This window comes from Podarcis filfolensis (assembly GCF_964270895.1).
Source record: "Podarcis filfolensis genome assembly, chromosome: 12".
Lineage (NCBI taxonomy): Eukaryota > Metazoa > Chordata > Lepidosauria > Squamata > Lacertidae > Podarcis > Podarcis filfolensis.
The window spans coordinates 57,888,046-57,915,253 of NC_139614.1; the positions used below are offsets into that span (position 1 = coordinate 57,888,046).

Here is a 27,208-nt window from a genome sequence, read left to right on the forward strand (position 1 = left end):
CTGAAGGCCGCCCCATGGAAACGGAGCAGGGGGGAGCCCTCACAAGCGAGGAGTGGGGCCTCCCCCTGGCACAGCCCCTGTGGTTGGGGGCCAGGAAGGGCCAGCCAGAAGCAGGAGGTTGGGGGGCTGGAGAGGGGAGGGGGGGCATGGCGGCTTCCTAGCTTGCCTCTCCATTGCAGGAAGTGGGGAGGCAAGGTTCCCAAAGGGACATGGGGCAGGGTGGGGGGCAAGGATCCAGCAGGGCTGTCAAGGAGCAGGAGGCACATGGAGACCGGGCGTAATCCCTGGCAGTCTGGTGGGGGCTGCTCAGGAGCGCCCACCAGCCGGCAGCAAGGGTTCTACGACAGGCCCTGACAGGCAGCATTAATCACAGCCACCGCCCCAAAGAAACTCTTCGCCAGCCGCTGGTTTCCCTGCGTGGGCTTCGCGACAAAAGCACATCACTGGGCTGCTGCTCAGGAAGGTGCTGAGGGGCTGCCAGGCTGGTGCTGAGCCCCTTGCCTCCCTCCTTAAGCCCAGGAGGACTTCTTCATCGGCCAGGGACAGACAGACAGCCAAGGGACCCTGGCCAGTAGGAAGTAGCTGAGGAGGAACCCTGCCCCGATCCCTCGCACCCCAGCCCCACCGGCCACGTTTTGCTCCCAAGAGTTCAGCTGCCACGAACCCAGCTGGTCGGAGAGTTCGCAAAAGTTGGGCTGGGGGGGGGCTGCTCCGCCGCCCTCTGCCACGGCTGCCTGACGCGCCCCGGTGCACTTTGCAGACGCTCCCTGAGCAGTTTGACACAGTGGCGGCAGCGCCTCGCTCTTTAACATGCGGCCATGTAAAAAAGCAACAGCTCCGTGCGTGATTTATGATACTTCAGAACAACGAAGATTCAATTGCGCCGCACGTCCTCGCCTCTGATTACCTCCTAAATGAGATAAACTGATGGCAATTCATCCCGAGACCTCACCCACTCTCCCAGGGTGCCAACCTGAGGCACTGGGGCCTGCCTGCCTGCCTGCGGGGAGCCCCCCTCCCCAGCCCCAAATGCCTCTTCCGCTGGGGGGGGAGAAAGGGGGCCCTGGCCTGGGATAGGGGGAGGGGGATGCAGCGAGCCAGCAGATTCCTGGGCGCTGCAAAATGAGGAGCAAGCAGAATGCCAAGGGGGTTTGGGGGCCACATCAAGCTGCAGGAAAAGAAGGTCGGGACTGCCCTCCCCCCAAGTCTGCCCCAAATCGTCATTCTGCACAGCAGGTGCAGCAAGGGATAAATGGTGCTAGAGTTGAGAATGCAAAGCCCCCCCTCACCTGAGAGGCCCTGGGGTGTTGCCAGAAGGAGCCACGGGGGTTCCTGAGCATGTGAAGATATCCACTAACCAATGCAAATGCCTTTCCTCTGCATTGCCAGCAGATCAGGGGGGGAGGAGAAGGCCTCAGCCTTCTTGCTCCGTCCGCGCAGAGAAGGGGCTCAGTGACCTGCACCCCTGAAAGCCTCTAAGGATGTGCTAGACCCCTGGGATATTGCTACGGTTTAACTCAGCTCCCCGGGACACACAGCTCACAAGCCTAGGCGAGGGGAACAAACACACACCCCCCCCCCCAGGCCAGGCATGGCACAGACTAGGAGGAGACAGACTCAGCTGAGGTCTCCCGCTCCCTCCTTGAGGACTAGCGGCCTCACTGTCAAGGCAGCACCCTGAACACCACTTCTAATGGATATTTATTTCTTCCCTCCTGCACAACCCAAGCTGCCCCGCTCAGCGCAACCTGGGCAGTGTCTCCTCCTTGAGCACAACGCACAACCCCCTGAGCAAGCGAGAAGCCCCTTCCCCACAGACCCCGGAGGGAAGGCTGGGAACCGTGCCGGGCTTTCCTGGGAAGCACAAAGCCCCTGCAGGCAGGCCCCAGAACGAGGCAGGAAGGAGGGCCAGGCCTCGAGGCTCAGGACAGGCCCCTGACCACTCTCAAGGCCCTCCCAGCCCTTCTCCCCACCCACGGCCCTCCCAGCTAGGCGGCAACAGAAAGGACTCTGCGCATGCTCTGGAGGCTGAACAAGGATTCACAACATGACTCCTGCACTGTGGGCTGGACTAGGTGCCTCTTGGGCTGCCTCCCAAATCTACAGTTCTGTGATTTCACGCAGCCTCCGAGGAAGAAGCGGCTGCTTGCCTGGGACGGAAGCCCCCACTCTGTTGCCCTCTCCTGGGGGCGCCTGCGCCTTGAAGGGGGAATCAGGCCCACCCTCGCCCTCCCCAGGCCGGTTCCCCAAGGTACCTTCGGCCACCGTCCCAGCCCCGTCCGGCCGGCTGGTGCCCGTGCTCTTTTTCCGGCGATGCTTCTTCCTGTTGGCGTGGGGGGACGGTGGGGGCTCCAGCTTGGGGCTGGCGGTGCTGGACACGTTGGGGCTGGAGCTGAGGGAGTCGGTGGTGCCGTTGGCTGGGGGCGGAAAGAGAGAGAGCGTCAGACGCGCCGTCGGCGGCACACCCACCCCGCCGACCCCCAGGCCCCACGCAAGCGGGGGTGGTCTGGATGACCCCTGGGAACCCCCCAACTCTACAATAAAAGCAGGCAACCTACCCCTCCACTACCTTTCTGCCCCTAGGAAGGCATGCCCCCATTGGGGGATATCAATGCCTCCCCCGCCCCCCACCGAAAGGGCCAGGCCACCCCCCCAAGGGCAGAGCAGATCCCCCCCCCACCAATGGGGCAGGAACGGGAGGGTCCCCGCGAGCGCCTTCCATATCCCTGCCTGCCACGCGCCAAATTTATCCTCAATCATACTGTTCCTTACAATTAATAGCAGAATTAGAAACAATCAGGGAGCTGGCTAATTACTGTCAATTAGAGTGCGCTAATCAAGCTCCGATCACACACACACGCACACACGCCGCCGCAGCTCTCACCATTAAATGTCAAATTTCATTAGAGACCAGCAACAAAATCAGAAGCCTGACATTCAATTCCAGCCGCGGAGCAGAGAGCGCCAGCTCCCAATCAGCGTAAATGCGGAAGCCCCCCCGCCAGGCGCTCCAGACCCCCCCCCGGCCCAACCCCACCCTCCTCGGCTAGGGATCCCGGGCAGTGCGGCCCCTGCACCCCTCAAAGACAGGGGCTTTTGGGGGGGCTCATTGGGCTCCCTTCACTGGGAGTGGGGGCAGTGGGCTGCCCCCGCCCTTCCGCAAACAGACCCCCGGCACAAACATCAGGCTCACCTGCGTTACTAAAAAGCCCCCACCGTCCCACCCCCCTGCCGCTTCTCCTTTAGCGGTCTCTGGTCTGACCCCATTGCAGAACTACCGTTCCCATGGGGGGGGGGCATTTAGGCTTCAAAGCGACGTTCTTTTTGTAAACCACTTTGAGGTTTCCTACAATCAAGGGGCGTGCAAATTTTATGAAATAAAATGAATGAAACCACATCACGTTGCACTGGATTAAACGCGCAGGGTAGGAGCCGATGTCCTCAATGCCAACTGTTTGCGAGGAGGACTTTGGCCTCCCCCCATAGAGTTTGGGGAAAGCCCCTCTTGCTTTGGAGCCCCTGCCATGCCAGGGGGCAGGGGAGACAGGCAGGTGGGGGGGGGGCTGAACTTCCTTTGGATCCTGCCCTGCTCAGGATGCCCCCTTACCCGCCCCCCGGCTGCAGAAGTTAGTGAGGGATTCAGGGCCCTGCAGAGACAAGCCAGCGGGGCCTCAGCCACAGGCAATGGAGAGGGGCAATGGAAGGGGCAGTGGGACAGAACCCCACACAGAGCAGGGAAAGGGGTCTCTCTCAGCCTCCTCTGCAAAGGGAAAGGGGCCTGCCCACCCAGTCGCCCTGGGGGATCCTGTCCTTGGGCTACAGACCCATCCGTGCTCAGCTGTGGGGCTCTGGCCACAGGAAACGTCTGGCCATGGGGCAGCCCCATGTGTTGCAAACCCAGCCAGGGCCAATGTGGGGAAGGGGCAGAGCTTGGCAGCAGAGGGGCTGCCCTGCAAGCAGGTCTCAGACACACACACCCTAGGCATCACCGTGTGGTGCTGGAAAAGGCTGCTGCCTGTCCGTGCAGACACCACTAGGCCAGATGGACCAAATGCTCCGTCTCGGTACGAGGAGACTGCCTCTCTTCCCAGCATGGCTGCATGAACTGGCCCCCTTGCCAGGGGGCCTGGATGGGGCCCAGCCACGGGGACCTCACCAAGTCAATGGCTTCTGGGCTGGCGTCCGAGTAGAGGACAAGCCCTGCCCTTCCTCTGCTGGCCCTGGAGGATCCACAGCCACGGCGAATCGTGCAGTGCCAACCTCAGAAGGGCTCCTGACCCCCCAGCCCCCACCCAGGACAGGCGCCTGACTCACGGCCTCCTCCCCACCTCTCTCCTCTGCCGGGGCCCTTACTCCTGCCAGTGCCTACCAGTCCCGGGGGCCACACACCACCTCTGGGACCAGGGGAGCAGGCCTTGGGCATCCTAGGTGGCAGAGAGCTCCTGCCCTGTTTGCCAGCCTCCCAGAGGCATCTGGCTGGGCACTGGGGAGAGCAGGAGGTTGGGGCAAATGTGGCAGGAGGCTCTTCTTATTGCCAGATTGGGGGGGGGGAGGCCTTTCCCAGCCAGAGGGCCACTTTCTCTTCTGGGGGCATGTGTGGGGCAAGAATGGGCAACCAAAGTGGGCTTCATCAGCTGGGCAAGACTCTGCTCACGCCCACCTGTTAAGCAGAGCTCAAGGACGCCTTGCGGCCAGGCAAAAGCTCCCTAGGAGAGTGCAAGGCAGGGCTGGGGAGAGGCCCAGGGGCCAGGCGGAGAGAATGGGAGGGCCACATTTGGCCCCCCGTTTCCCCGTTCCTGCCGGCTGTTCTTCTTTCCAGAGATTGAGGACCACGGGCAAGGAGGGGGGTGTTTTGGAAACTCTCCCACACCCAGGGGGACCACGGTGGAATTTGACACGGATGCAGCCCCTGCCAGGGCTGCAGGAAAAGCCCTGGGAACAGGGCCATGTGGTAGCGGAGGGCACCTCAAAGGTCATCCAGACCAACCCGCCTATACGGGAAGAGACTCCTCACCCCAAGCGACGCTCACGCAGGCAGAGCGGTGAACCTCCCCATCTGCCAAGGGCTCCCAGAGCCGCAGGGGCTCTCCGGCCACTGTTTGCCCCTGGCCTGCTATAAGGACACCCTCCCCTCACCACCAGGGGCCAGAGCCCCACTTCCTCTGCTGTCGCCTCTGGCCAGGGCAGGTCCCGGTGGCGCAGGCAGGGTCCTCCCCACCTGGGCGATGGGCGAGGAGCCCTCTGCCATGCCCCACATCCACTGGCTGGCTAGCTCCCGCCCGCTCACTCGTTCTCTCCCTCTCTCTCTCTCTCTCCCTCTCTCTCTCTCGCTCTGCCCCATCAGCAGTAACAGTCTGATTAATTCGCTTCCAGCAGGGAGCTGATGGGGCCAATGATGGAGGCGCTGCATCAGGCGCGCCGAAATTGATAGTTTTTCACAGTTACAAATGAGGAGCCTCCCCAGCTCCAAATGGCGGCGGCGCAGTCGGACTCCGGTAATGATCATAAAGAGGCTCTCTTTAAACTGCGAAAGCCCCTGGGAGGGAGTGGGGGGGCGGCTGCCGCGCTAATGAGAACGACAAGGGGGCGAGCAGGCATGGAAATGGCTCCTCCACTCTTGATGTGCATTTAACTGCTTTTTTAGTGCGGCGGCAGAGCCAGGAAGCACCGAGTGATGGATGCCGCACAGAAGCATTTATTTTCCAATTCGGCAAAGTGGCTACGTTGGGAAATGTATGAATTATTTTAATTCACTCAACTGTCCTGAAACACCCGTGCAGGAGGGAGGGAGGGGGGAGGGGGAAAGGAGGCAGGAGAGATTTTTTGCTGGGGCTCCTGCTCGTTGCAGCCAGCCAACGGGTGCAGCACATCCGCAGGCAGGCAGGCAGGCAGGCGTGAGAGGGTGGCCAGAGCCTTCCCCTGGGAGGCAGAAGACCCTTGCTGCCTCTCTGCCCCTCCAGGCCTGACCTCCGACCTCCCCTGGCCCTGGGCAAAGCGGGGCCTTGCCTGGGGTGGCCCCTTTCCCCCTGCCTTCTCCCCTTCCCAATCCCTGTGGAAACACTTCGGGGCCCCAGGCTTGGAATAAAGAGCAGGACATGGGCAGGGCAAAGAGGAGTCAGGCAGAGGGGAACCCCCATCTCCCTGGGGGGGGGGGGCAATTTCTGGCCTGCATCATGGCAGCGGCCCCGCTCCATGGGCTGAGCTCTGAAGACAGGGGCTGAGAGATGGAGGGGCAGCTGCAGGGGCAAACCGCAGCAGGTCTGCCCACCTCCCACAGCACAAAACTCACAAACCCCTTCCCTGCACCCCCCCCCCCCCCCCGTGCACGCACACAGCTGCTGCCACTCACTCACCTGGGTTTGGGACGCTGCTAGGCAAGACGACGGCCTCGTTCCACTGGTCTGCGCTGGAGACAGAGTAGGAGCGCTGGTGCATGCCCCCTCCCCCGCCGCCATCCGGCTTCATGCTGAAGCCCACCAGGTTGGTGCCGCTGCCCGAGCGCTCCGAGTGCAGGGAGGTGCTGCTGGCCGAGTGGGGGGCGCCTGCAGGAGAGAGACAGCCCCGGGTGAGGGGGAGACCCACCTGGGCATGGGGGATCTGCAGCGGAGGGATGGAGCCAGGCCCAGGGATTTGGGAGGCCACTGGGACCCCTGAGGACAAGAGGAGCCACTATATTTGGGCATGGGTGGCTGGCTGCCCTGATGCCCCCCCCCTTGCTTGGAGCTCCAGTCCCTCTGCACGCACAAAGGCACCTTTGCTCCTAAAGGCTACAGGTAAGCTGCTAAATGGCGCTGTTTTACGATGCCTGAAAAACACCTGTCGAGGGCTGCTTGGGGAAACAGCTTTGTTGAGTCACGCCAGCTTCCCACCCCAGCCACCACCAAAGCGGGGCAGCAACAAGCTGTGCCCCCCTCCCTCTGCCCCCAGTATGCGGTCCTTGGGGCCACTTGCCCGAGAGGCCAATCGCAGCTTCCTGTGGTGGGGGAATCCACAAGGGAGCCAGCAGGGAGCTGGGGCTGGGGGGGACAGATAGAGGCAAGGGCCAGGGTGAGAAGGGGGCTACGTTCCTGCTGTCCACAAGTTCTGTCCTGCCTGTCCGCCTGTGCCTGTAGTGGCCAAGCCCACCCACCTCTGGCCTGGCACCTTCTGACTCATCTGATGGAAAGGACAGCAGGAGGGGCATCAGTGGGAGACAGACAGACAGACAGACAGACAGACAGACAGACAGACAGACAGTGGGGTCCTGTGAGGGATCATCCTGAACCTCTGGCCAGAGAACCATGGAGGGGATATTGCAGAGCCCTTCAGGATTCCCTCTTTGGCACTGCCAACCCCTTGGCACACAGGAACTCTCACTCTGCCGGGGTGTCCCGGCATTTATATCTTCTTACATTACGGGAACAAAACTTTTGGGAAGAACCAAGCAAAAGCCGTCAGCGCGGACGCTGCTCCCCTCCCATTGCACTGCGCAAGGGGGCCAAGCGGCCCCAGCTGGCCAGCCCACCACCTGCCCCATTTCAAGGAAGCCCCCCCATCTTCACAGCCCTGGGCACTTCCAGAGAGAAAGTGGGAGAGGACAACCACTCCTTCTCGGCCCAAGACTGATCCCGGAAGGCAAGGCCTGGGAGAGCGAGGACCACGGCAAGGGCGGCAGGGAGCCACAGGCTGGGGCTGAAGCTGCCTTGCAGCCCCCCAGATGGATGGGGCAAGTGGGAGGGAGAGGCTGATGGGGAGACAAGGGGGCACCATCCTGGCTAGACTCCCTCCTTGGAAGGGGGCGGACTCTCCTTCCCTGAAGGTTTTTAAAGAGAGGCTGGATGGCTGTCTGTCAGGGATGTGTTGGCTGTGATTGCTGCATTGCAGGAGGTTGGACTAGATGCCCTTTGGGGGTCCCTTTCCAACCTCTAGGATCTCGGAGCTGGGGGGAGGAGAGAGGCTGGGCCAGGGCAGCCCCCGCTGCCCACCCCACACAGCTGGGGCTCCAAGCAACCGCAGCTGCTCTCAAGCCCAACCCGGCCAGAGCCTTGTGGTCCTATTTATCTCTGTGCTATAGAGAGCAAGCCCCGAACCTGACCATTGCCAGGACAGGTGTAAAGGGGTCTGGGGTCCGAGGGGAGCCTTGCTGCTCTGCTGGCCCCATCCCCTGCCCCACCCTGGGATGAGTGACAGGGCCGCCCGCTCTCTGCTCCGCTGAGCTCCCCCTCCCTCTGGCGGATCAGCGCCTGAAAAACACGTGTAAAACCATGACACTGACTTTGCCTCTAATTAGCCCTTAATTTACAAGACATACTCGGAAGGGTAATTAGCTGGTGCTCGGCTCCCGGCTGCCACATCCATCTCTCTTGCTGCCTTGCCTGGCAGGAGGGGAGGGGCCGCAGCAGCGGCAGGCGGGAGCAGCCATGGTCAAGACCCCCCCAGCCAGAAGCTGGAGACGACGGGGAGCCACAAGGTCCCAGCCAGGGCTGCCAGGGAAGGAGATTCACTAGGGCAGCAGATGCCAACGTTAATCTTCCTTCCCTCCTTGTTCCTAAGGCAGAACTTCTCTCGCCCCTTCTTCCCTGGTGGGGAGAAGGACAGCATTCTGGGGTCCATCTCAGGGGCAAAATGTCTTGGACCTGCCTCTAGCAGCAGGAGGAGCAAGAGGAGGAGAGCAGCCTTCTCAAGACCTTGACTCCCCCCACCAGCCACCCTCCCGCCTCTGGGCAGAGCAATGGCATCGTGGGCACAGGCCCTCTGGAATGCCAACCCGGCGTCTCCCGGCCTCCCACTCCTGACTTCCATCCTAGCGCAAGGTGCAAATCAGGTCTTATTTCACTGGCTCAACAGGTGCACGAGTTTTATGCAGGGAGAGGGAGCTGCCAGGGAGACTAGCCAGGCTGGGTTTTCACAAAAGAAATGGATAATAATAATAGTAGTAGTAGTAGTAATAATAATAATAATAATAATATATTATACCCCGCCTATCTGACTGGGTTGCCCCGCCAGAAGCTACCTCCAGCTGGGGATGTCAGAGTCCGGCCATTGTGCCCATGAGCCACCGAGAGCCCTCCTGTCCAACCCTCTTTTCCAGCCACCCAAGCGGGAGCCCACCACACTTTCTGGGGGAGCAAATTCCATTGTTTAGCTTTCTTTTATCTGCCCTGAATCTTCCCACATTCAGCTTCCTAATTTGGAAGTCCACCTGAGATAAGCGTCATTCCTGTCTCTCCTTTATTTTTTTAAAAAGGACCCTGGTGTGGGATTTGAGAAGAACTCGGGTGAACTACCCCTGCTGAGAAGAAGAGCTCCCAGACTGCTCTGGACTAGAATGACTCAAATTTGTCACTTGCCTGAGATGCCAGACAGCCAATACCTGCGACACACCTGGCTGGGGGGCTCAGAACATCAGTTAGGTTAGCTGAAGTTCTGTGCTGGGCACAGAAAAGGAGGGCCAATGCCCTGCAGGCAGGGATGCCCCCCCCCACAAGCCATTGTTAACAGACATCCAGGTTCAGTAGGGGCTCGTGGTGGGGAGGCAGGAGCCAAGCTGCCAGCAGCTCATCAGCCAGACGTGGTCACTGCCTGGTGCTGAGGGGGGCGGGCAGCAACTTGTGTTCATGGTGGCAGCTCTCCCTCTGAAGGTTCCCGGTCCTTGGGAGCTGGCATGTGCCAGGCAAGGCAGGTGGAGCAGGGGGGCTTGGGCAGAAGGAAGCTGGAGGCTGAAATTGCCCATCGGCGGCAGCAGCAGCAGCAGGGGGAAAGGGAAGGGGGCACAGGTGCCCACACAGCCGCAAGCTCATTCTGCAGCGCTGCAGAAAATGGGCCCAGCACAGTCCTCAGATGGAGGTCCAAGGGGGCGGGTGCTCAGAGGATTCGCAGGGGCAGAGCCTCCCCTTGAGTCCCCTGTTCGAGTTTCAAATGAGGAATTCTGAAGAAAGTGCACAATGGGTCACACAACACCCCCCCCACACACACATTAGTTTGCTGTCATCCTTCATCCACCCAGCCACTCGCTGTGCCAGTTCAAGTCCATTTCCATTGATCAGTCTCTGCCTTCCCCTCCAAGAGTGGGCCTGGAGTGTGTGTGTGTGTGTTGGGGGGGGGGCAGGTGGAGGCTGCTCCACAGCAAAAGCTCCCTGGAAGGACAGCTCACTCCCTGCACCCCTCCGGGCTGGGCTTTGCCGACAGCGCGTTTGGGAGCAGCAGCCCACAAGGGCAGGAACGGCCAGCCCCATGTGCCGTGGCAAAACAGGGGCCAACAGCAAAGCATTACGTGGAACCCCTGCCAGGCTCCCTCCCTCCCTGCCTGTCACGCCAGGAGGCCTGACGGTTGACAGACAGAAAAGGCCCCACAGCGGCCTCTGGAAACTTGGAGCCACCCAGTTTGCCCGCTAGGAAACTGGCAGGCTCCAGCCCCTGCCCAAGGCACCAGAGGGTCCTTTGCCATCGTTCTCTGCAGTCTCCCGGGAGGCGGCTGAGGGCCAAGAGCGGAGGGGGGGGGGGCTTCTCTTGCAAGGCTCTGGGGAGTCAGGAGGGAGAGAGGGAGGGAGTTTGAGCAGAAAGACACCTTGGAAAGCTATTTCACAGAGCTGTGCAGCTGGAAATGGCATGGCAGGCAGGCGAGGAGTCACTGGAGCAGCCCCTGAGTGTCAGGCCCATCAGCACAGATCTGGGCGCTGGGAAGGGAGCAGCTAGAAGCCAGGCTCAGCTGGCAGACGACAGGGAGGGCCTTGCCGAGGGAGAGGCCCTGGGACAAATGACCCCCACCCTCCTCTTTATCCTCCAGGTGAAGGGACCCCTGACCATTAGGTCCAGTCGTGACCGACTCTGGGGTTGCGGCGCTCATCTCACTTTACCGGCCGAGGGAGCCAGCGTGCAGCTTCCGGGTCATGTGGCCAGCAGGACAAAGCTGCTTCTGGCGAACCAGAGCAGCGCACAGAAATGCCGTTTACCTTCCCACCGGAGGAGTACCTATTTATCTACTTGCACTTTGATGTGCTTTTGAACTTAGGTTGGCAGGAGCAGGGACAGAACAACGGGAGCTCACCCCGTCGCGGGGATTCGAACCACCGACCTTCTGATCGGCAAGTCCTAGGCTCTGTGGTTTAGACCACAGTGCCACCCGCCTCCCTGAAGGCAGGAAGAGGCTGTGCCAATTGTCTTCTGCTGCTTCAGAGGGGAGGACCTGAACTAGCGGATTCAAAGGAGAAGAGATTCTGACTAAACCTCAGAGAAAACTTTCTGAGGGTGAGAGCTGTTTGCTGGTGGGATGGACAACCTTGGAAGGTGGTGGGCTCTCTTTGCTTGGTGGTTTCGCAAGTTGGTTGGCCACCTGTCAGGGATGCTTCGGCTAGGATTGCTGCATCGCAGGGGGTCAGACTCGATGACCCTTGGCAGTCCCTTCCAACTCTACAATCTTGATTCTAGGATTGCTCACAAGGACAGATCCCGATAACTGCTGAACCACATCAAGGCAGCTGATGGCTCTTGCTCCCCTTAGACGGGCTCTCTCTGGCAGAAACGGGCACACCTGCGCTGGCTCTGTCTGAGCAGGAGGCAGCTGGGGGACCAGCTCACCTCGAGCTCCTTGGCGAAAGGTGAGGGGCAAATGCAGTAAAGGAAGCAAACACCTACGAAACCCCTCCTCCAAAAAAGCCAGCCTTGTGGGGCTCAGGGGCTTAGCTTTCGATACGATATCTTTATTGTCACTGCCCCATACGGAACAATGAAATTGAAAAATCTACATAAGACATTCGAAAACTCCTAAAAACTCTGAAACCCCATTTTAAAATACAATATACTACAATACAATATACTCCTTATACTGCATTTAAAACCAGAATAGCATTTGGGTAGAAGCTGTTTCTCAGGCAGCTAGTCCTGGTCTTTATAACCCTGGACCTTCTTCCAGAAGGAGGAAGATGAAAGAGATCATTTCCGGGTTTCCAAGCTGTGTATGATCCGGAGGGACAGGAGATGCTTAACAGAACATTGTGCTCTTTCTTATCCTATGATGCTCATTTTGCATCAAATGTGCAAGTTGCTCCTCAACTCAAACATGATGCAGGAGAGCGCAGGGAGCTGCCTTCTACCGACACTCCCCTCGAGAGACCACCCAACCCAGTCCGGCCAACACCCCCTGAAATTCCCCTGGCGTTGCTGCCAGAGACCTTTTAAGCAGGAAGTGCTCTGAGAACTGAGCATGGCAAAGCCTGAGCTCCCTGGCCTCCGCCACTGACCAGAATCCTCCCTCCTAAGGCAGGAGCAGCGTTAGCATTGACGACGGTTCATTCATTGCCTCCTAAACCACAGTCTCAAGTTGATTCACATATAAAATAAACAGTTAAAAACACAAAAAGCCTCAAGCGCACTTGTCTAAAGCCCCAACAGGTGAACAGTGGTGGCAAAGACCCACTTCTGCAGCTGGCAAAGCCTGTTGAGAGTCAAGCGGAAAAGGCCCCTGGGGGCAGGAGGGGGGAACCTGGACCCCTCCCCACCCTCTCTTTATTTACTTGACCTGTGCCCCCTCCATCAGTGGAACTGGCACTATCCCAGGCACCCCATAATACCCTTTCCACATTGGCAAGAACTCAACGATTCCAGAGCTACCCTGTGGAACTCCCTGCCTCTTGACATCCAGCAGGCGCCTTCACTGGACCTTTCACAGAGCCTGCTAAAAATATTCTTGCTTAAACCAGCCTCCCCAGACGCTTAAAACATTGCTGTGAATCTGAACTGGTTTTAGTATTTTAATTTTGTGTGTGTCTTAAAACTATTGAAATGTTATCCTGGCACTCTCATTTTATGCTTTTGCAAACCACAACCAGGCGGTGTGACATTTTACGAAATAAAAAAAATGGAACAAATAAAAATGGAGACCCTTTCAGAATAAAGAGCGGAACAGTAATACTGCCAGGGAGTGGCGTTTTGTGAGGAGAGCTCTGCCGCCGCCAGATTGCTCTGGATGACCGAAAAAGCAGCACTCTGAGGGAGGCGCTGGAAGGAACACATGCAAAGGGTTTTAATCTGTTTTAGTATTTTAACTTTTGCATGCTTTAAAGTACAGCTGTATTTTCATCTTGATTTCCTTCCTTTATCCTTTGTAAACTGCTTTGAGGTTTTGGTTTTTAGTAATCAAGCAGTGTACAAATTTTTATGACACAAATCAAAATATAAAGGTGCAGGCCCCCCAAGAATGAGCAGCTGGTGCAAGCCAGGCAGATCTGCCAAGCAGACCCCCCCCCCCCGCTGCTGGCACCTCCCAAACTCAGGCCCCCTCCGCCCACTGGAGGATGGGGGAAGCTTGGCAGGACCCCTGGGAACAAAGCCAAGGGCCCAGCCAAGGTGTGCCAGCTCCACGCTCAGATCACCACCTGAATTCTTAAAGCAAAAATAAAACTTTAAAAAGGGGGGGGGGAGCTGAGGGAAGAGACACATTTTCTCTCCTAAGTTTCTTTTCGTGACCGAACCCGCCCCCCCCCCCACCATAGCAATCAGGGCCCAGGCAGAAAACAGGTGCCTGTTCCCAGCGCCAGGCGCAAGGGCATGGGGAATTTAGACAAGGGAAGGGGAATGGCAAGTGGGAAAGGATGAGCAGCCCCCCCCCACCCCAGCCGCAGTTGCAACCTTCCAAGTCAGAACTGCTGCCTCATGGCCTTTGCTAGCCCACCTCTCTGGGCTGTTTTTCAATTTTACAAAACACACGCAGAGGCGGACAGAAGAATGAGAGGAATGGAAAAACAAGCAGATGGACTATGCCGAAATGGCAAAGTTGACTGGAAAGCTCAGGAACCCAAGAGGACAAAAACTTTTAAAAAGAATGGGGGGGAATTATAATCTATTTAGGAGATTACTGCAAGCGGATGAAAACATCAGCAGGATTTTAATCTCACTTGTAAGGTAACAAACACTATAATATGGATGGATTGATTACAGAATAATATGCAGTTTTAAATGTAAATAATAGGACCCATGAAGGGGATGGAGAGAAGTCTGGAGATTCAGAGTAATCTCTATATATGGATGTGTACAGTCATACCTCGGGTTGAAGTAGCTTCGGGATGAATATTTTCGGGTTGCACTCCGTGGCAACCCGGAAGTAACAGAGCATGTTACTTCCGGGTTTCGCCGCTTGCGCATGCACAGATGCTCAAAATGCCATCACGCGCATGCACAGAAGCGGCAAATTGCGACCCGCGCATGTGCGGATGCATGGATGCGTTCGCTTCTGGATGCGAACGGGGCTCCGGAACGGATCCCGTTCGCATCCAGAGGTACCACTGTAATTGGACTGTTATAAAATTATATTTGCAAAATCAAATAAAAATGATCAATCAGTTTTACAAAACATCAAGAGATCCATGGATCTTCCAGGCATGGATTCAGCGAAGAGAAATGAGTCCATGCCAAAGGTGTGCCTCTTGCTTGGGCTGTGTGGGGCAGGTGTAAAAGAGACACACCTGAGTTAAGGGCAACTCCCATCAGTCTCAGTGTCATGTAGCCCTTGGGCTGATGGGAGTTGTAGTCTGGAAGGCGCCAGGATGGGGAAGATGGCATGCAGTTCAGCGGAAGAGCTGGAGGCACTGCTGCTCATCACCGATTACATGACGGAGTGGTTTCATTCTCCGAGCCTTCTAACTTAAAATGCAACTTTCTACAAGATTATAAGGTCTGCAGGCTGCTTCTAACCCCCCGCCCCCAAATAACACCTTCCATTTATGTATGATGCACAGCTGGGTTTGCTAAGGAGTCATACACTATATCATTGCATGCTTTTAAAACAGTAAAGGCCTTTGGCTAATTAAACCATCTATGGCCTTTTAGACTAAAATTTCATTATTGTTGCTGTTATTATTATTTATTTGCATTTCTGATAGATTTCAACACAAGAAAAAAAATACTTTACGGGGGGGGGGGGGTAGGAAGGGCACAGCTAATGGGGCATTTAAGTAGGCAGCAAAGGGGATGTGCAGGGAAGACCAGGGCTGCCTGGACAGAGAACAGGGGCCGGCCAAGATCCAGTGGGGAGCCACATAGACATTTCTGCCAGGAGAGGAACTGTTTTGCAGTCATGCCTCGCACCTGAGGCCGCTCAGCCTTGGCAGGGAAGAGACCCCTTGAAGAAGGCTGCCCCCATTCCCAGGGCAGGGGAGTCCAGAGACCCCTGCTTCCAGAGGCGAGGGAGGGGTCTTCGCTCTGCCTGCCTCCCTCCGTTGCCCAGCGCCCCCCGCCTCAATGTCATCACCCCCGTAGTGAGCAGCAGAGCAGCAGCCAAACAGGTTTCCCTTTTCTTTGTTAATTCTTCCCTCATTACATTTGAAATTCCACAATCAGTGTGCACTGTAATTGTCGAATTTGATGCTAATGATTAATGAATTAAACATGGATCCATCAATTAGTCCTTGGAGAATAATTCTGCATAAAGCAGCGGATAATGTAATTACAGTAACAAAGATAATGAGATGTTAACATCGACAGAGCCCGACGTGACATGATCACAGCAGGCAAAGCAACCGGGCTTGGGGGAGCCAATCGCGCTCTCTGCCCCTGCGGTGCGGGCGGGGGGACGGGGGGGCAGGGCACGTGCCTGGCCGGGGCGAAGGGCAGAGCACATGCCAGCCATGCGCGCTTAAGAGGGGAACAATCAAGCCAACGAGCCAGCCCCATGCGCACCAATGACGCCACGGGTGGAAGGGCAGAGCAAGCCCCACAGTCCGGATGCACTCTGCCCCCCTCCACAAGGCCCAAACCTCTCCTTCCTCTTGAACCCAGCGCAGAATTCCAGGCGCGCACCAGGCAAGGTGAGGGGCAGACCCCTTGTGGAGCCTGGGCAGGCACCCCGACCCGTTCCCCTAAGACCTTCAGGGGGAAATACACCCTCCCACCCTCCCATCGACTCCCTTCCAGATACACCGAGGTCTCCTCTTCCTGTGCACCAAGCGCCCATCTGCATGCCGGGGTGGGAACATTGTGGCACTGACTCTGCACAGCACCGGGCACTCCAATGTTCAGCAGCAGCAGCAGCAGCAGCAGCGCCAGGCAAGGGCAGGGCATGGCAGAGGCTGCCTGGGGGCCCAGCCCCAACCCATCCTTGGCAGGGCATGTGAGGCTGGCCGGGACCTGGCTCCCTGCTGCAGCGTTGAGAGGCCCCCCCAGAAAGCCAGCTGGAGGGAGCTGGAGCCATGAATGCCAAACATGCGCATTGGAGCAGAAACAACAAGGAGATTTGTTGTGGCTGCAGCTTTTGTGGGATCTCTGAAAAGATTCCGCCACCAGCGGCCAGTGGGCCTTCGGAAGGGCCAGAGGGGACTCCATTTCCATCGCCACCCAACAAGACCCTGGCCTTGCCCCTCGGTCAGAACACCAGATTTCCTCTTCCAAAAGATTTCTCCCCAGCCGCCAACTCGCCAGACTGAAGGGAGAGGTTCAGCAGGGCTGGCAGGGGAGGCGGGCAGAGCTGGGCAGGCGCCCCGAGCCGGGGAAAACCGCTCCTTGCCGGCACACTCTGTCCACCCACCACCCACCTGCAGGCAACGGCTGCGTTCGCCCGAGAAACAAAGCCCCCACTTTGCAAACTTCCCAACTTTGGAGGGCTTGGATGCTCAGCCGTAATGGGGCTTTAATGCTAGTTATTTGCATTTAATTAGACACTGAAAACCGTTAATAGAGCCGGCACTTTGCTCATCTTCTCCCTTCCCTCCATCACTCCATCTACATTCCATTAGAGGAACATTTGAGCTGCGAAGTCAAGCGCTCCAAAGTTGGGCAGCGGCGGCCATCCTCTTGCCAGGGGGTGGGGAGCAGGCAGCGGGGGTGGGGGTGGGGAGAGAGACAGGGGCTGGCCTGTAGCCCTGTGGCCCGTCCTCCTGCAGGCACACAGCAGGGGCAGGCAAGGGGCACCCAAGAGAGGCTGCAGATCAAGGGAAGGGAGGTCTGGGCACTGGCAGGAAGCCGCAAGGCTCCTTGCCAGGTTTGGGCAAAGGGCATGGCAAGGGCAGGCAGCCTCTCCTGTGGGCCTCTGACTGCACCAGCACCTCCCCCCCCCGGGTCTTTGTGCTTTTGGCTCCCATATGCCAGCCCCACAGCATTTCCTGACTGCCCAGGCCACGCTCCCCCTGCCCATCCGTAGCCTTGCCCCATAGCCAACGTGCCCTGCTCTTACTGGAGCCTCCGGGGAACTGGATGCTGCTCCTCTCCTTGGCCAGCCCGTTGGTTTTGGGGCTGGCGCTGGGGGCAGCGGTGGTCGTGGCCCGCGGAAGCCTCTTGCCTGGCACCTTCACCGTCGTCCTCAGCAGGTCAATCTCCTTCCCGTGGATGTTCTGCATGTAGTCCTGGGGGGGGCAGAGGAAGTGGGGCTCAGTCGTCTCTCGCACCATCGGTCTGGCATCTCTCCCCCCCCCATACTCAGGTTGCCTCCCCCCCCGACCTTGAAGGGGCCTTTCTCTCCCCACCACAACCACAAGAGAGCGCAGTGGAAGCAATGTTTGTGTCTCAATAACCGGGCAAAGCCCAGGACCAAGACCAGCAAGGCCCTGGGAAGAATTCTGTACCCAATGGCAGCTGCTCCTGCGACAGCCCCCTTCCTACTCAGGTGAAAGGGGTGGTTTAACCGAGGGGGTGTCTGTGAATACCCTTGGGAGCAATGTGTGCTTTGGAAGAAGTGGCTTTCCGTGAACACAGAAATGGGAGAGAGACACCCCTTGGCCACAGGAACCAGGAACGGGCTGGGACCCAACCACAGAAACTCTGGCCCCCACAGCACTTGCTGATGGAGCTCCCTCTTCCCTCCCATGAGTCTCTGGTTTGCTCTTGCTTTTCCACCCCCCCTCCCCCAATTTCCAAGCATCTTCTAAGGTCAGACCAAAGAAGCAGTGCTGACAGAGGGAGCGCTGTGTCCCCATGTGCACTCTCCGTCCCTGCAGCCCGTCCCCAGCGCAGGGCAAGGAGTGCAGGGGGGCAGGAACTTCGCCTCCAAGAGGGAGGCAGCAAGGGTCTGCTCCAGTTCCCAAGGAGGTCACCAAGCCGCTTAGGCAGAGTCAGCAGCACCTGCGGCAACAGCACCTTGAGACTCCGGCGAGGAGGAGGAGGAGGAGGAGGAGGAGGAGGAGGAGGAGGAGGAGGAATGATCTTGAGGCGCAGCTCAGGAGAGAGAGGAGGCCTCAAGACACAGGCCTCCACCTGCAGCTGTGCCCCAAGGCCTCCCTGCTCCGCCCCACGGCCTCTGCCTCCAGCGGCGCCCGCCCAGCGCAGGGACCCCCAGGAGCCCGAGGATTTCCCCTGCCTCAGCAGAACTGCGTCCTGGCGCTCGCTGGGCTGCCTGCCTGCCTGCCTGCCGGAGAGCAGCACCGCGGTCACCAACGCACCGCATTTATTGCCTGCCATAAAACAGCAATTCCTTCCCAAGCCTCCTCGCTAATTACCCAGCCAGTTCTCTCATTTCATTTTATTACTGGAATTAACAACGAGTTCAAAGCGTGGAAAGCTATTAAGATGTGTGATTAAGCCACATTCAATTAGCTTCTACAAACAATTTAATTGATGTTGCAGATAGAATTAACAGAAGGTGATTGTGTGAATGGCTTCAATGGCTGCAGAATGGGAGGCGCCTCCTTCGTGCGGGGGGGGGGGGGAGAGGGAGGGAGGGAGGGAAGGAAGGGCAGAGAGGCAGAGGCTGTGCGTGGAGAGATGCTCCGGTGCTCGAGGGGAGCCCAGCCGAGGCAGAGAGAGCCAAGGGTGACCCCTGGGCGGACGGAGGCTGCCTGATGAGCCCAGGAGGGACCAGGGCACCCCCAGAAGAAGTGGGAAGGGGGCCGGTGCCCCCTTGGCTGCAACGGCCACAGCCCCCCCACCCCCACCCAGAGAAGTTGTGAAACAACCTGTCCCCAGAAAGTCTTTGACGCTTGCTCTGCACCTGCCACTTTCCCTCTGTGCTTGAGAGCCGTGTTTGGCAGAACGGTTTTCCTGCTCTCCAGATTTTATGCCCTTGAGCATTTGATTTATGGAGTGGGGGGCTAGATCTCTTTGTCTGCTGCGGAATCCGGAGTATTCTGGTCAGCTGACTAGAGAAGGGAGCCTGGTGGGAGTTATGGAGGAAGAGGGAACTGGGCGTCTCCATCTTCCAAGAGCGCTCCCTGCACAAGGACAAACTTTGCTCTGCAGCTTTGAGATCTAGAACCTGGCAGGGAGGTCAGAAAGCCAAATTCCAGGCAGGCCACGTGTGGTCCATGCTCTCGTGCATCCTGGACGTTCTGTGGCCACACAATGGAGGGCTTGTCACTGGCCCCCCCAGCTGAGGAAGACCAGAGTCCCCTGAATGACTGCCGGGTGGGGAAATGGGAAGGGACGGGAGGAGGTCACGCTCTTCGGGGCCCAAGCTGTGGTTGCCCAGGGCCCTCAGGAGCCAGGGCCAGGGCCAGGGTGGCCAACGGGCACAGGCCGCCCGACCTGGGGCAGCCCAGAAAGTGCCACCTGCCTCCCCGCTCCCCGTCCAAGGGAGCCACGCCTTGGGACGAGGCGCCACAGGTTCCCCCTCTGTGTCCGCGGTGGTTCTTCATCTCAGCAGCAAACTGTGCTCAAGAGAGAGAGCGCAGGAAGAAGACGGGGAAGAAGCCATTAGCGCCCCAGCGGGGAAGTGACAGAGACGGATGGGGCGGCTGCCACACACATGTCCCCCCCCTCTCCTCTTGGCACTGGTGACAAAGAGCTGAGCAGCCACGCAGCAGCCCCCCCAGCCCCTTAATCACAGGCCAGGCCAGCCTGGGACCCCGCGGCTCTCCCTGGCGGAGGGGACTCACGTGCAGACTGGGGTGGTAGGTCAGGACTCCGTTGTCGCACAAGGTCACGTACTTCTTCTTCCACTCCTTGTTGAGGGATTTGCTGCTGCGCTTCAGGAGGACGCCCTGGGGGGGGCACAGAGCGGGGAGGTGTTAGAGGGATTCTGCTCAGCACCCCCCTCTGGCCACAGGGGCCCCAGTCAGGGGTTCCCACTTCCCTCAGAAGCTCTCTCCCCCTCCCTGCCCCTGAGCCCAGGCTGCCTGGGCCCCTCTGCCCCTCCCCACCTAGGGACCTGGGATGCTCGGCCTCTTGGGACAGCAAAGGGGCCCTCAGGCACGGGCAGATCCTTGAAGGGGAACAAGGCCTCTTGCCTAAGCACCTGGTCAGTACAAAGGCCGGAGGCCTCTTGCCCGAATGCCCCCTGCCCCACCCAGGCTGTGTTTTCCTGCATGGTGAGGGAGCGCCCAGTGCTGCCTCTGCAGGATTTGGCCAGACCAGGCTCCCCCGCTGCTTCTGTGAAAACAGCCCAGCCTCAAGAAGCCAAGACAGGTGGGCAGAAATCTCCTGCCCTCCCCAACCGTACCCCAAGAGCTAAATTGCATCTCACGCCAGGACCTGGCACCATCGTCTTGGAGTTGCTTCCTGCCTGTGATCTCCAGAGTGCAGCCAAGAGCCGAGGAAGACGGAGGGGCAGTGAGAGAGCAGCAAAGATGGTCCCCACAACTGAGCTGGGGCAGCCAGGCCACAGCCCCTCTGCCCAGCCCCACCAGCAGCGCACCCTATGCACAAAAGGGGTTCCCCTCTCCCGCAGAGACTGTGCCTTGTGCACACGGCACCTGGACGCAACGCCCCCCCCCCGAGAACGCAGCCCCTTCCATGGAAAAGTCCAGGGATGCCCAGAAGCCAAGCTTGCCCTGCCTCAGTCTCTCCACTATGCAATCAACATGGGGCCCTAACATTGGCGGTAAAAAGAAAAAAAATGGTTCCTGTTACAGGAATCCAATTTGAAGCAATCCATTTCAGGCATAGGAAAAGGAGAATGCAATGTGTTCCAAAGCAAAACTGACATTCCTGGAAGCCCAAGGGGCTGCCTCTCCGTGGAGGCCAGGCCTGAGCCTTCTTCCGCAATCTTCTCAGGCCCCAACTCCGCTGCAGGTGGGGCAAATCAGCCCCCCTGGCCCAGCAGCCCGACAGGCAGGGCCATTGCCCAAGGGCCAGAGATGGGGGCACAGCACACCAGCCAGTTTAGGGGGTGCCCTGCCCAGTCTCTGCAGGTGGTGCCTTTCCCCCAGCTGTGCCCGTAGTTGGGGCCAGAGGTCAAGGCTGAGCTGGCCAGAGCCTGCAAGGAGACCACGGGCACTTGGCGGGGGCTGAACTCGGGGTCCCCACAAGGAGGCCCCGTGGACGCTCATCCCTGGTTGGGCTGACCATAACCGAGGAAGCCTCTCGGCTTCCCACAGTCCAGTCCTTCCCCAGGCAAACGTGGACAGCCAATAGACCAAGGCTAGGCAGGCCAGAGGCACACCTTGGCTGCTGCTGCTGTTGAAGGGAGGTGGGGTCCAGAAACAGGCCCCTCCATCTGCCTCCCATGCCCCCAAACAGGCAGACCCCCTCAGACCCTCCTCCTTCCCCACAAAGGCTCCCACCTTGAAGGACGCAAGAACAGCCCTGCTCCATCAGGCCCACCTAGTCCCACAGGGGCCAACCGGGTGCCCAACGAGAAGCCCCAGGGCAAGAGCCCCCTCCTCTCTCTTGAGGTTTCCAGCACATTCAGGAGGACACGGCCTTTCCCCCCTGCTCCTCTTTCTTCTCAGGCAACTGTTGGACCATCTTGCTGCTGCTGATGGTCCAGGAGGAGGCCAAGCTTCTTCTGCTCAGCTGAGAACCTCCCACCCTCAGGTCCCCAAAGGGGCAAAATAAAGCCCCCACTTCTGCTGGCAAGTGCAGAAAAAGGACGCCACCACTGCGGGGGCATGAAGGGAAGTCATGTTGGGAGCCCCCTTCTCCAGCTGAGAGAGTGAGGGGCCCCAAGCATTCCTGGGGGTGGCGGGGAAGGCCTGGTTTCTGCGGCGCAACAGACTCCAGTCTAGTCAAGTGTGTCCAAGGTCACAAGGCAGAACGGGTTTGGGGACAAAATGAACCAGGCCAGGAGGCAGGCAGGCAGGACCCCCCCAACACAGGAGATGCCTTATGCCAGTAAAGGGCACTGCCCACCCCCTCCAGCCAAGCCACCCCCCTCCGCCCGGCTGCCACTTCTCCCCCAACCAGTGTGTCCCCACTGGGGGAAAGGGGTCTCCCACGATGGGGCAGGCCGCCTTCCTCCCCACATGCACGCATCTCCCCCCCCCCCCCGCCAAGCCAGGCTGCTAGATTGAGGCTGGAAGTGGAGGCGGCAGCGGCGGCAGCAGCAGCAACAGCAGCAATATGCAGGGTAATGAAGCAGGGAGCAGCAATGGCCCCCACAGGACTCGTTTACTCCACAAATCTCCCTTCCACTCACTTTTCGCTAAGAATTTTAACACCAAACTTAATTGTAAAGTCGCGTATTGATTGGAAAATGCAAATGGCAATTTAAATGTAATCTAAGCTCCCAGCATGATCCCGGCTCCCTCCAAGGAGAAGCCACCCGGCCCAGGCAGCCCAGGAAGGGAGAGCGCAGGATGGGATGGGGCCGGAGCAACTGCCCCAGGGGCTGGGGAGGCTGGGAGCACCCCAGGCAGGACAAGGAGGGAGGTGGTGGGGGGCTGCTCCCCTCTTGCTCAGCCCCACTGAGGAGCCCAGCTCTCCACCGGTGCAAGCCAGGCATGGAGGGCTGGGTTGGGGGGGGGGCTGGGCTGGTAGGGCTTCTTCCCTCCTGCCCAGCTGCCCCTGGGGGCTCCTGTGGGCAGGGAACCCTAGACTAGATGAGCCCTGTGGCCTGACTCTCAGGCGGTAGGGGGCTGGAGCCGGCCGGGAGGGTCTGCAGGGAAGCTCTGGGGCTAGGACCCTGCCTGAACCCTTGGCCACGGGAGTAAACAGTGCTCTTGTGGGATTCCCACAGGCAACTGTTCGGCCGCAGCAAGAGCAGGATGTTGGACAGGACGGGCCTCTGGGCTCTCCTTCTCCCAAGTCACCGTGGGGAGCCTGCTTCTGCCCCCAAGCTCCCAGCTGGGAGGGGGACTTTGCTAGGGAACCCCAGCAAGGCTCTGCAGCCCAACAGAAGACCTCTGGCAAGGGCCCTGGACCGAGTTCACACAGAAGCCCCGGGTTGGGGCATGTTGAGGGGCCAGGAGTGAGGAGAGCCCTGCCAGCCTTGTGGCCTTGCAGGCGTGCATTTGGGGGAGAGGAGGAGAGAGCACCCCAAAATGGCAGCCCAAGTGCTACACAACTCAGTCAGAACGACCTGAATGCTGCACAGAAGGCGGCCCAGCCACCACGGACAGAAAGCCACAGGAGGGCTGTGTGGCCTGCAGCCCCGCCCAGGCCAGGAGGGGGCTCAGTCAGCCCCCCGACACATGACCCCCGAAAGAGAGTGGGAAGCCCCATGGCTGGCAAGCAGAGCCAGCACAAATCATGCCCTGTCCCCCGAGGCCTCCTGTTTTGCCATGGAAAGGAGAAAGGGGTCCAAACCCTTGTGGGGAGTGGGCTGCTGGCGGGTGGGGCCCCCGAAAAGCCAAGGGCCAAGGGCCGGCAACAAAGTCCTGGGGAAACAGCTTCTCTTTCCCACAAAGGCTGCCTGAACTGCAACACCCTCGGCTGCACCTTTTCCCTTCCTGCCCCTTTTCTCCTTCAGATTCCCCCTCCTCCATCTGCCCGGTGTGTCAGTGACAGAGAAAGGGGTTGGCGGGGGGGGGGGCGCAGACGACACTGCCCTGGTCCTGCCCCTGAGACTTCCAGGAGACGTTTTGCACCAAAGCCCCAGAAGGCTCCTCTTCCACAACCAGCAACCACGACTCCTGTCCACCTTCTTTGACGTGAGGGGCTGCCCACTGGGGAGAGAGATCTCAACTTACCAGGTCCTTTCCCCAACTGGGGCAGACAGCGAGGCAAGGGGCTTCCTCCAGAAGACCTGGCGCTGTCTGGAGGAAATCTCCCTGCAGAGACTTTTGCTGTAGCGGAGATGGCAGCAAAACCACCTTACGGGATTGCGGAGCTCGGTCTCCTCTCGAAGGCGGTCTGACACAGAGAGCCAGCCCAGCACTTGACCGGCTCCTGGGAAGGACGTCCTTTCATCCAGGCCTTCTTCAGCAAGGCCAGCCACCCCGGCCCCTGGAATCTACGTTCAGGGCCAGGGCTCAATGCCAGGCAAGGCTGCCAAGTGCCAACAAGAAGCTGCAACCAGCCTTTGCATCCTGGCAGGACGGGCAAGGCCTGGTCCCCAGCGGCCTTCAGAGATCCATGCTGAATGGTGCCCGCCCCCCACACCCACTGACCATTGCACGAGGGCCCAAGCAAGCAACATGGAGTCCCACAGATGTTGCCAGCCAGCAGATGGTGCTTGGCAGCCCCCCGATGGCACCTTGGAGAGCACAGCAAAGGCCTCCCCTCCTCCCTGCCGCCCAAATGCACACACGTAGGCACACAGAGTAGCCGAACACAGAGCTGGTGACTGCAACACTGGCATGGAGAAACACAATGGGCCTGACAAAGAGATGCTCCTCAGTCGCGGGGAAGGAAAAAGAGTGGGTGAGCCCCAGGTGCCCCTTCTGCCCTCCCTCCAGGGCTGCAGCAGCGATGGGGGAAGAGCGCGAACCTGCTTAATGGGAATGGCCCGCCCGCTGCCGATGGAGTCCGCCTTACACTCCGGGGCCTTCTTCTCCCGCTCGATGTCCGTGCCTTTCCGAGACTGGAAGAGAAGAGACAGGGGGCGTTAGATGGGCAGGGAGGGCAGGGCAAGGGAGGCTGCCCCCTGGAGACTCAGGGGAGCCCCCGCCTGCTCTCTGCTCCAGCCCCAGGCCAGAGGAGTGGAGGCGCTGCCGTGGCCTCGGCCCCCGCCTGCCCGCCCACCCGCCCCCTGGTCCCCGGGATGGGGTGACAGACGAGAGCAGCATGGGATGGCGTGAGCATGGATGGATCAGCAGCAACAGCAGCAGCAGCAGCAGCAGCGGGAGCAGCAGCAGCAGCAAAAGCACCGCCGGAAAAGAAGGCACCAGCCCGACTAATCCAACCGTTTATTTGGTGAACACACGGGCACCATACAAAGTCGCGGATGTCACTGGGCCACCGTCAGCCCCTTACAAAAGAGCTTTGACAATAAACAGCTACTTTACATTTAGAACATGATTCTTGGGGAGAGAAAGAGAGAGAGCGAGAGAGAGAGAGAGAAAGGAGGAGGGCGGGGAGAGGAAGAGCAATAACTCCAGTTCATCATCATCATCATCACCACCATCAGCTTAATAAATAAACGGATCACTAGATGAAGCTGGAAACCACAGTCTGCTGAGAAGCGGTCCATGGAAGGTGCTGGAGAGACAGTGGAGAGCCTTGCGGGAGTCACGGCGGGGGACGCAAGCGATACATTCAGAACCACAAGAATGGCGGGAGGAGGCAGCCTTCGGCCCTCGGCCGGCGTCCGTCCATCTTACAAGCCCTTGCGTTGTCTGTCCATCAACGCAGCCGGCCGCACCAACCCCTGCGCACTCGGAAGGGGGTCGGAAAGGAGGAGCTGGCGGCGGCGGCAGCAGCCCTCTTGCCCCGCACTCCGGAGAGCTCAAAAGAGGGGGCCTCCAAGAGCCATAGTCGTCTGGGGAGGCGGCGGCGGCCGTGGCAGAGAAGGAGGAAGAAGAGGAGGAGGAGGAGGAAGAAGAGGAAGAAGAGGAGGAGGAGGAGAGGAGCAGTCCATGCAGGAGGAAGGAGGGAGCCGGAGAGCAAGTAGCAGGGCGCGACCGGCGGCAAAGCGTCCCGTGGCCCCTCCATCTCCTGGCACTTCCTGGCGGCTCTGTCGGTCTTCCTGTCCCCGGAGGGCCCCTTCTCGGCACGCGGACAGTCCAGCTCGCCCAGCAAAGTCCCGGCTTAGAGGGCAGGCGCAGCAGACTCCCTCCGAGAGACTTTAGAGAGGGGGGGAGGAGGAGGGGCTAAAGGCTCCTGCGTGTCTCCGGGAGGAGGGGGACCCAGGCGGCAGGTAGGGCAGGCCGCTAATCTGAGATCACTCCCAGTGCCTGTCCCTGATCCGGCCCTGGAGAGGCAATGAAAAGTGAGAGAATTGGTACTGAGGTGCCTGCTGGGAAACCAACGGGATCTTCTAATTTGGAAGGAGTTGAAAAGGCCTTTTGGTTGATGAAAAGTTGGAAACAGTGGCACATATCTGCAAATATCGAAAGAATAAAGAGTTTGGCATGTTATACTCAGAAAAGGACGTGTGTGCGCGTCTGTCTGTCTGTCTGTCTGTCTGGGGCACGGCAGGAAGGACACAGAGAATCAGGCCGGCCAGCCCAGAGGTGGGGCAGCGGCGGCAGCAGCGGCGGCAGCAGCAATCAGGCCGAGCAGATGAGAGAGAAGGAAGAGCCAAGGGAGGGAGGGAGGAAGGGAGGGAGGGAGGAAGAAAGGAGGAAGGAAGGGAAGCAGGATTCTGCCTCCACCTGCTGGCCAGAGACACACTGACACCCTCCGTCCTCCTTGGCTGGTGCAGAGAGCAGGAGAGGGAGCCAGGAAGGGGCAGAAGCAGCCGGAGTTCGGAGAGGGAGGCAGGGGGGAAGCAGCAGCCATGGGAATGAGCTTCTGGGAATGAGGGGTGCACAGGTGAAGACCAAGGAAACAGGGTCCCCTCCCTCCCCCCGTGCCCCAACAGCCAAAGAAGCCCCGGCTGCCAGACCCTTCAGGAGCCCCCGTCCGGAGCCCCCCGCCAGTGCCGCCCCCTGGAAGGACCCCCACGTGAGAGCAGCTGCGGGGCAGCAGTTTGTGGATGGACGTGAGCAAGCATGGTGAAGAGAGCAGATCCGCAGGGAGCTCGGGGGGGGGACGCCAAGCAAGAGGGGTGGTCTCACGGCAAGCCATTCCGTCCGAGTGGCGGTGGGGGCAAGCGAGCGAGAGAGCGAGAGAGGGAGCAGGCCAGCGCAGCGCTCGCTCACTCAAAGATCCGCCCGCGAGGAGCAGGGAGGAAGGCAGCAGCCAGCGGGAGCAAGCAGGAGCATCAGGAGGGGGCCGCGTGCAGTGGGGGCAGCAAAGCAAGCAGGAGCAAGGACAGCCAGGGCCCCCGCCGGACCCCCACAGCCAGCAGCAGCCCCCTTGCAGAGGAAGAGCCGAGACGCAGGAAGGCAGGGTGTGTTTGTGTTTGTGCGCGGAAGTGGCCCAGGGAAGAAGTCCCAGAGACTGGGTCTGGTCAAGTGGGCTGAGGGGGGGTGGGCTTGCAAGAGAGAACTGCGGCTGTTTGTCTTTGCAAAGGCTGTGCCCCACAGCCCCCGCCTGAGCGCCAGCCAGGCAAGCCCCAGCTTCTACATCCCGCCCCCCCCCCCGGCTGCAGCAGAAGACCTCACAGCCA

The 27,208-nt window shown here is 59.4% G+C and overlaps 2 protein-coding genes and 1 long non-coding RNA gene across 6 annotated transcripts in view; 1 reads left to right on the forward strand and 2 right to left on the reverse strand.

Annotated features, from left to right (window-relative positions):
• LOC310745974 (uncharacterized protein) overlaps positions 1-27,208 on the reverse strand; it is a 618,230-nt gene that overhangs the window by 324,177 nt on the left and 266,845 nt on the right. The gene's annotated exons all lie outside the window — the stretch shown is intronic.
• The window catches only part of LOC310746292, a 284,046-nt gene that overhangs the window by 181,439 nt on the left and 75,399 nt on the right, over positions 1-27,208 (forward strand). The gene's annotated exons all lie outside the window — the stretch shown is intronic.
• Positions 1-27,208, reverse strand: part of AGAP3 (ArfGAP with GTPase domain, ankyrin repeat and PH domain 3) — a 100,983-nt gene that overhangs the window by 10,062 nt on the left and 63,713 nt on the right. For 3 of the 4 annotated variants that reach the window (XM_083579327.1, XM_083579326.1, XM_083579328.1), the window contains 5 exons: positions 24,485-24,577; positions 19,773-19,877; positions 17,141-17,309; positions 6,354-6,542; positions 2,256-2,417 (listed from right to left, as the gene is read on the reverse strand). In XM_083579327.1, coding sequence (XP_083435453.1) covers positions 2,256-2,417; positions 6,354-6,542; positions 17,141-17,309; positions 19,773-19,877; positions 24,485-24,577 — 718 coding nt within the window. Of the gene's footprint in view, positions 1-2,255; positions 2,418-6,353; positions 6,543-17,140; positions 17,310-19,772; positions 19,878-24,484; positions 24,578-24,888; positions 26,036-27,208 lie in introns of those variants that run through there. The other variant, XM_083579329.1, reaches the window with a different exon arrangement.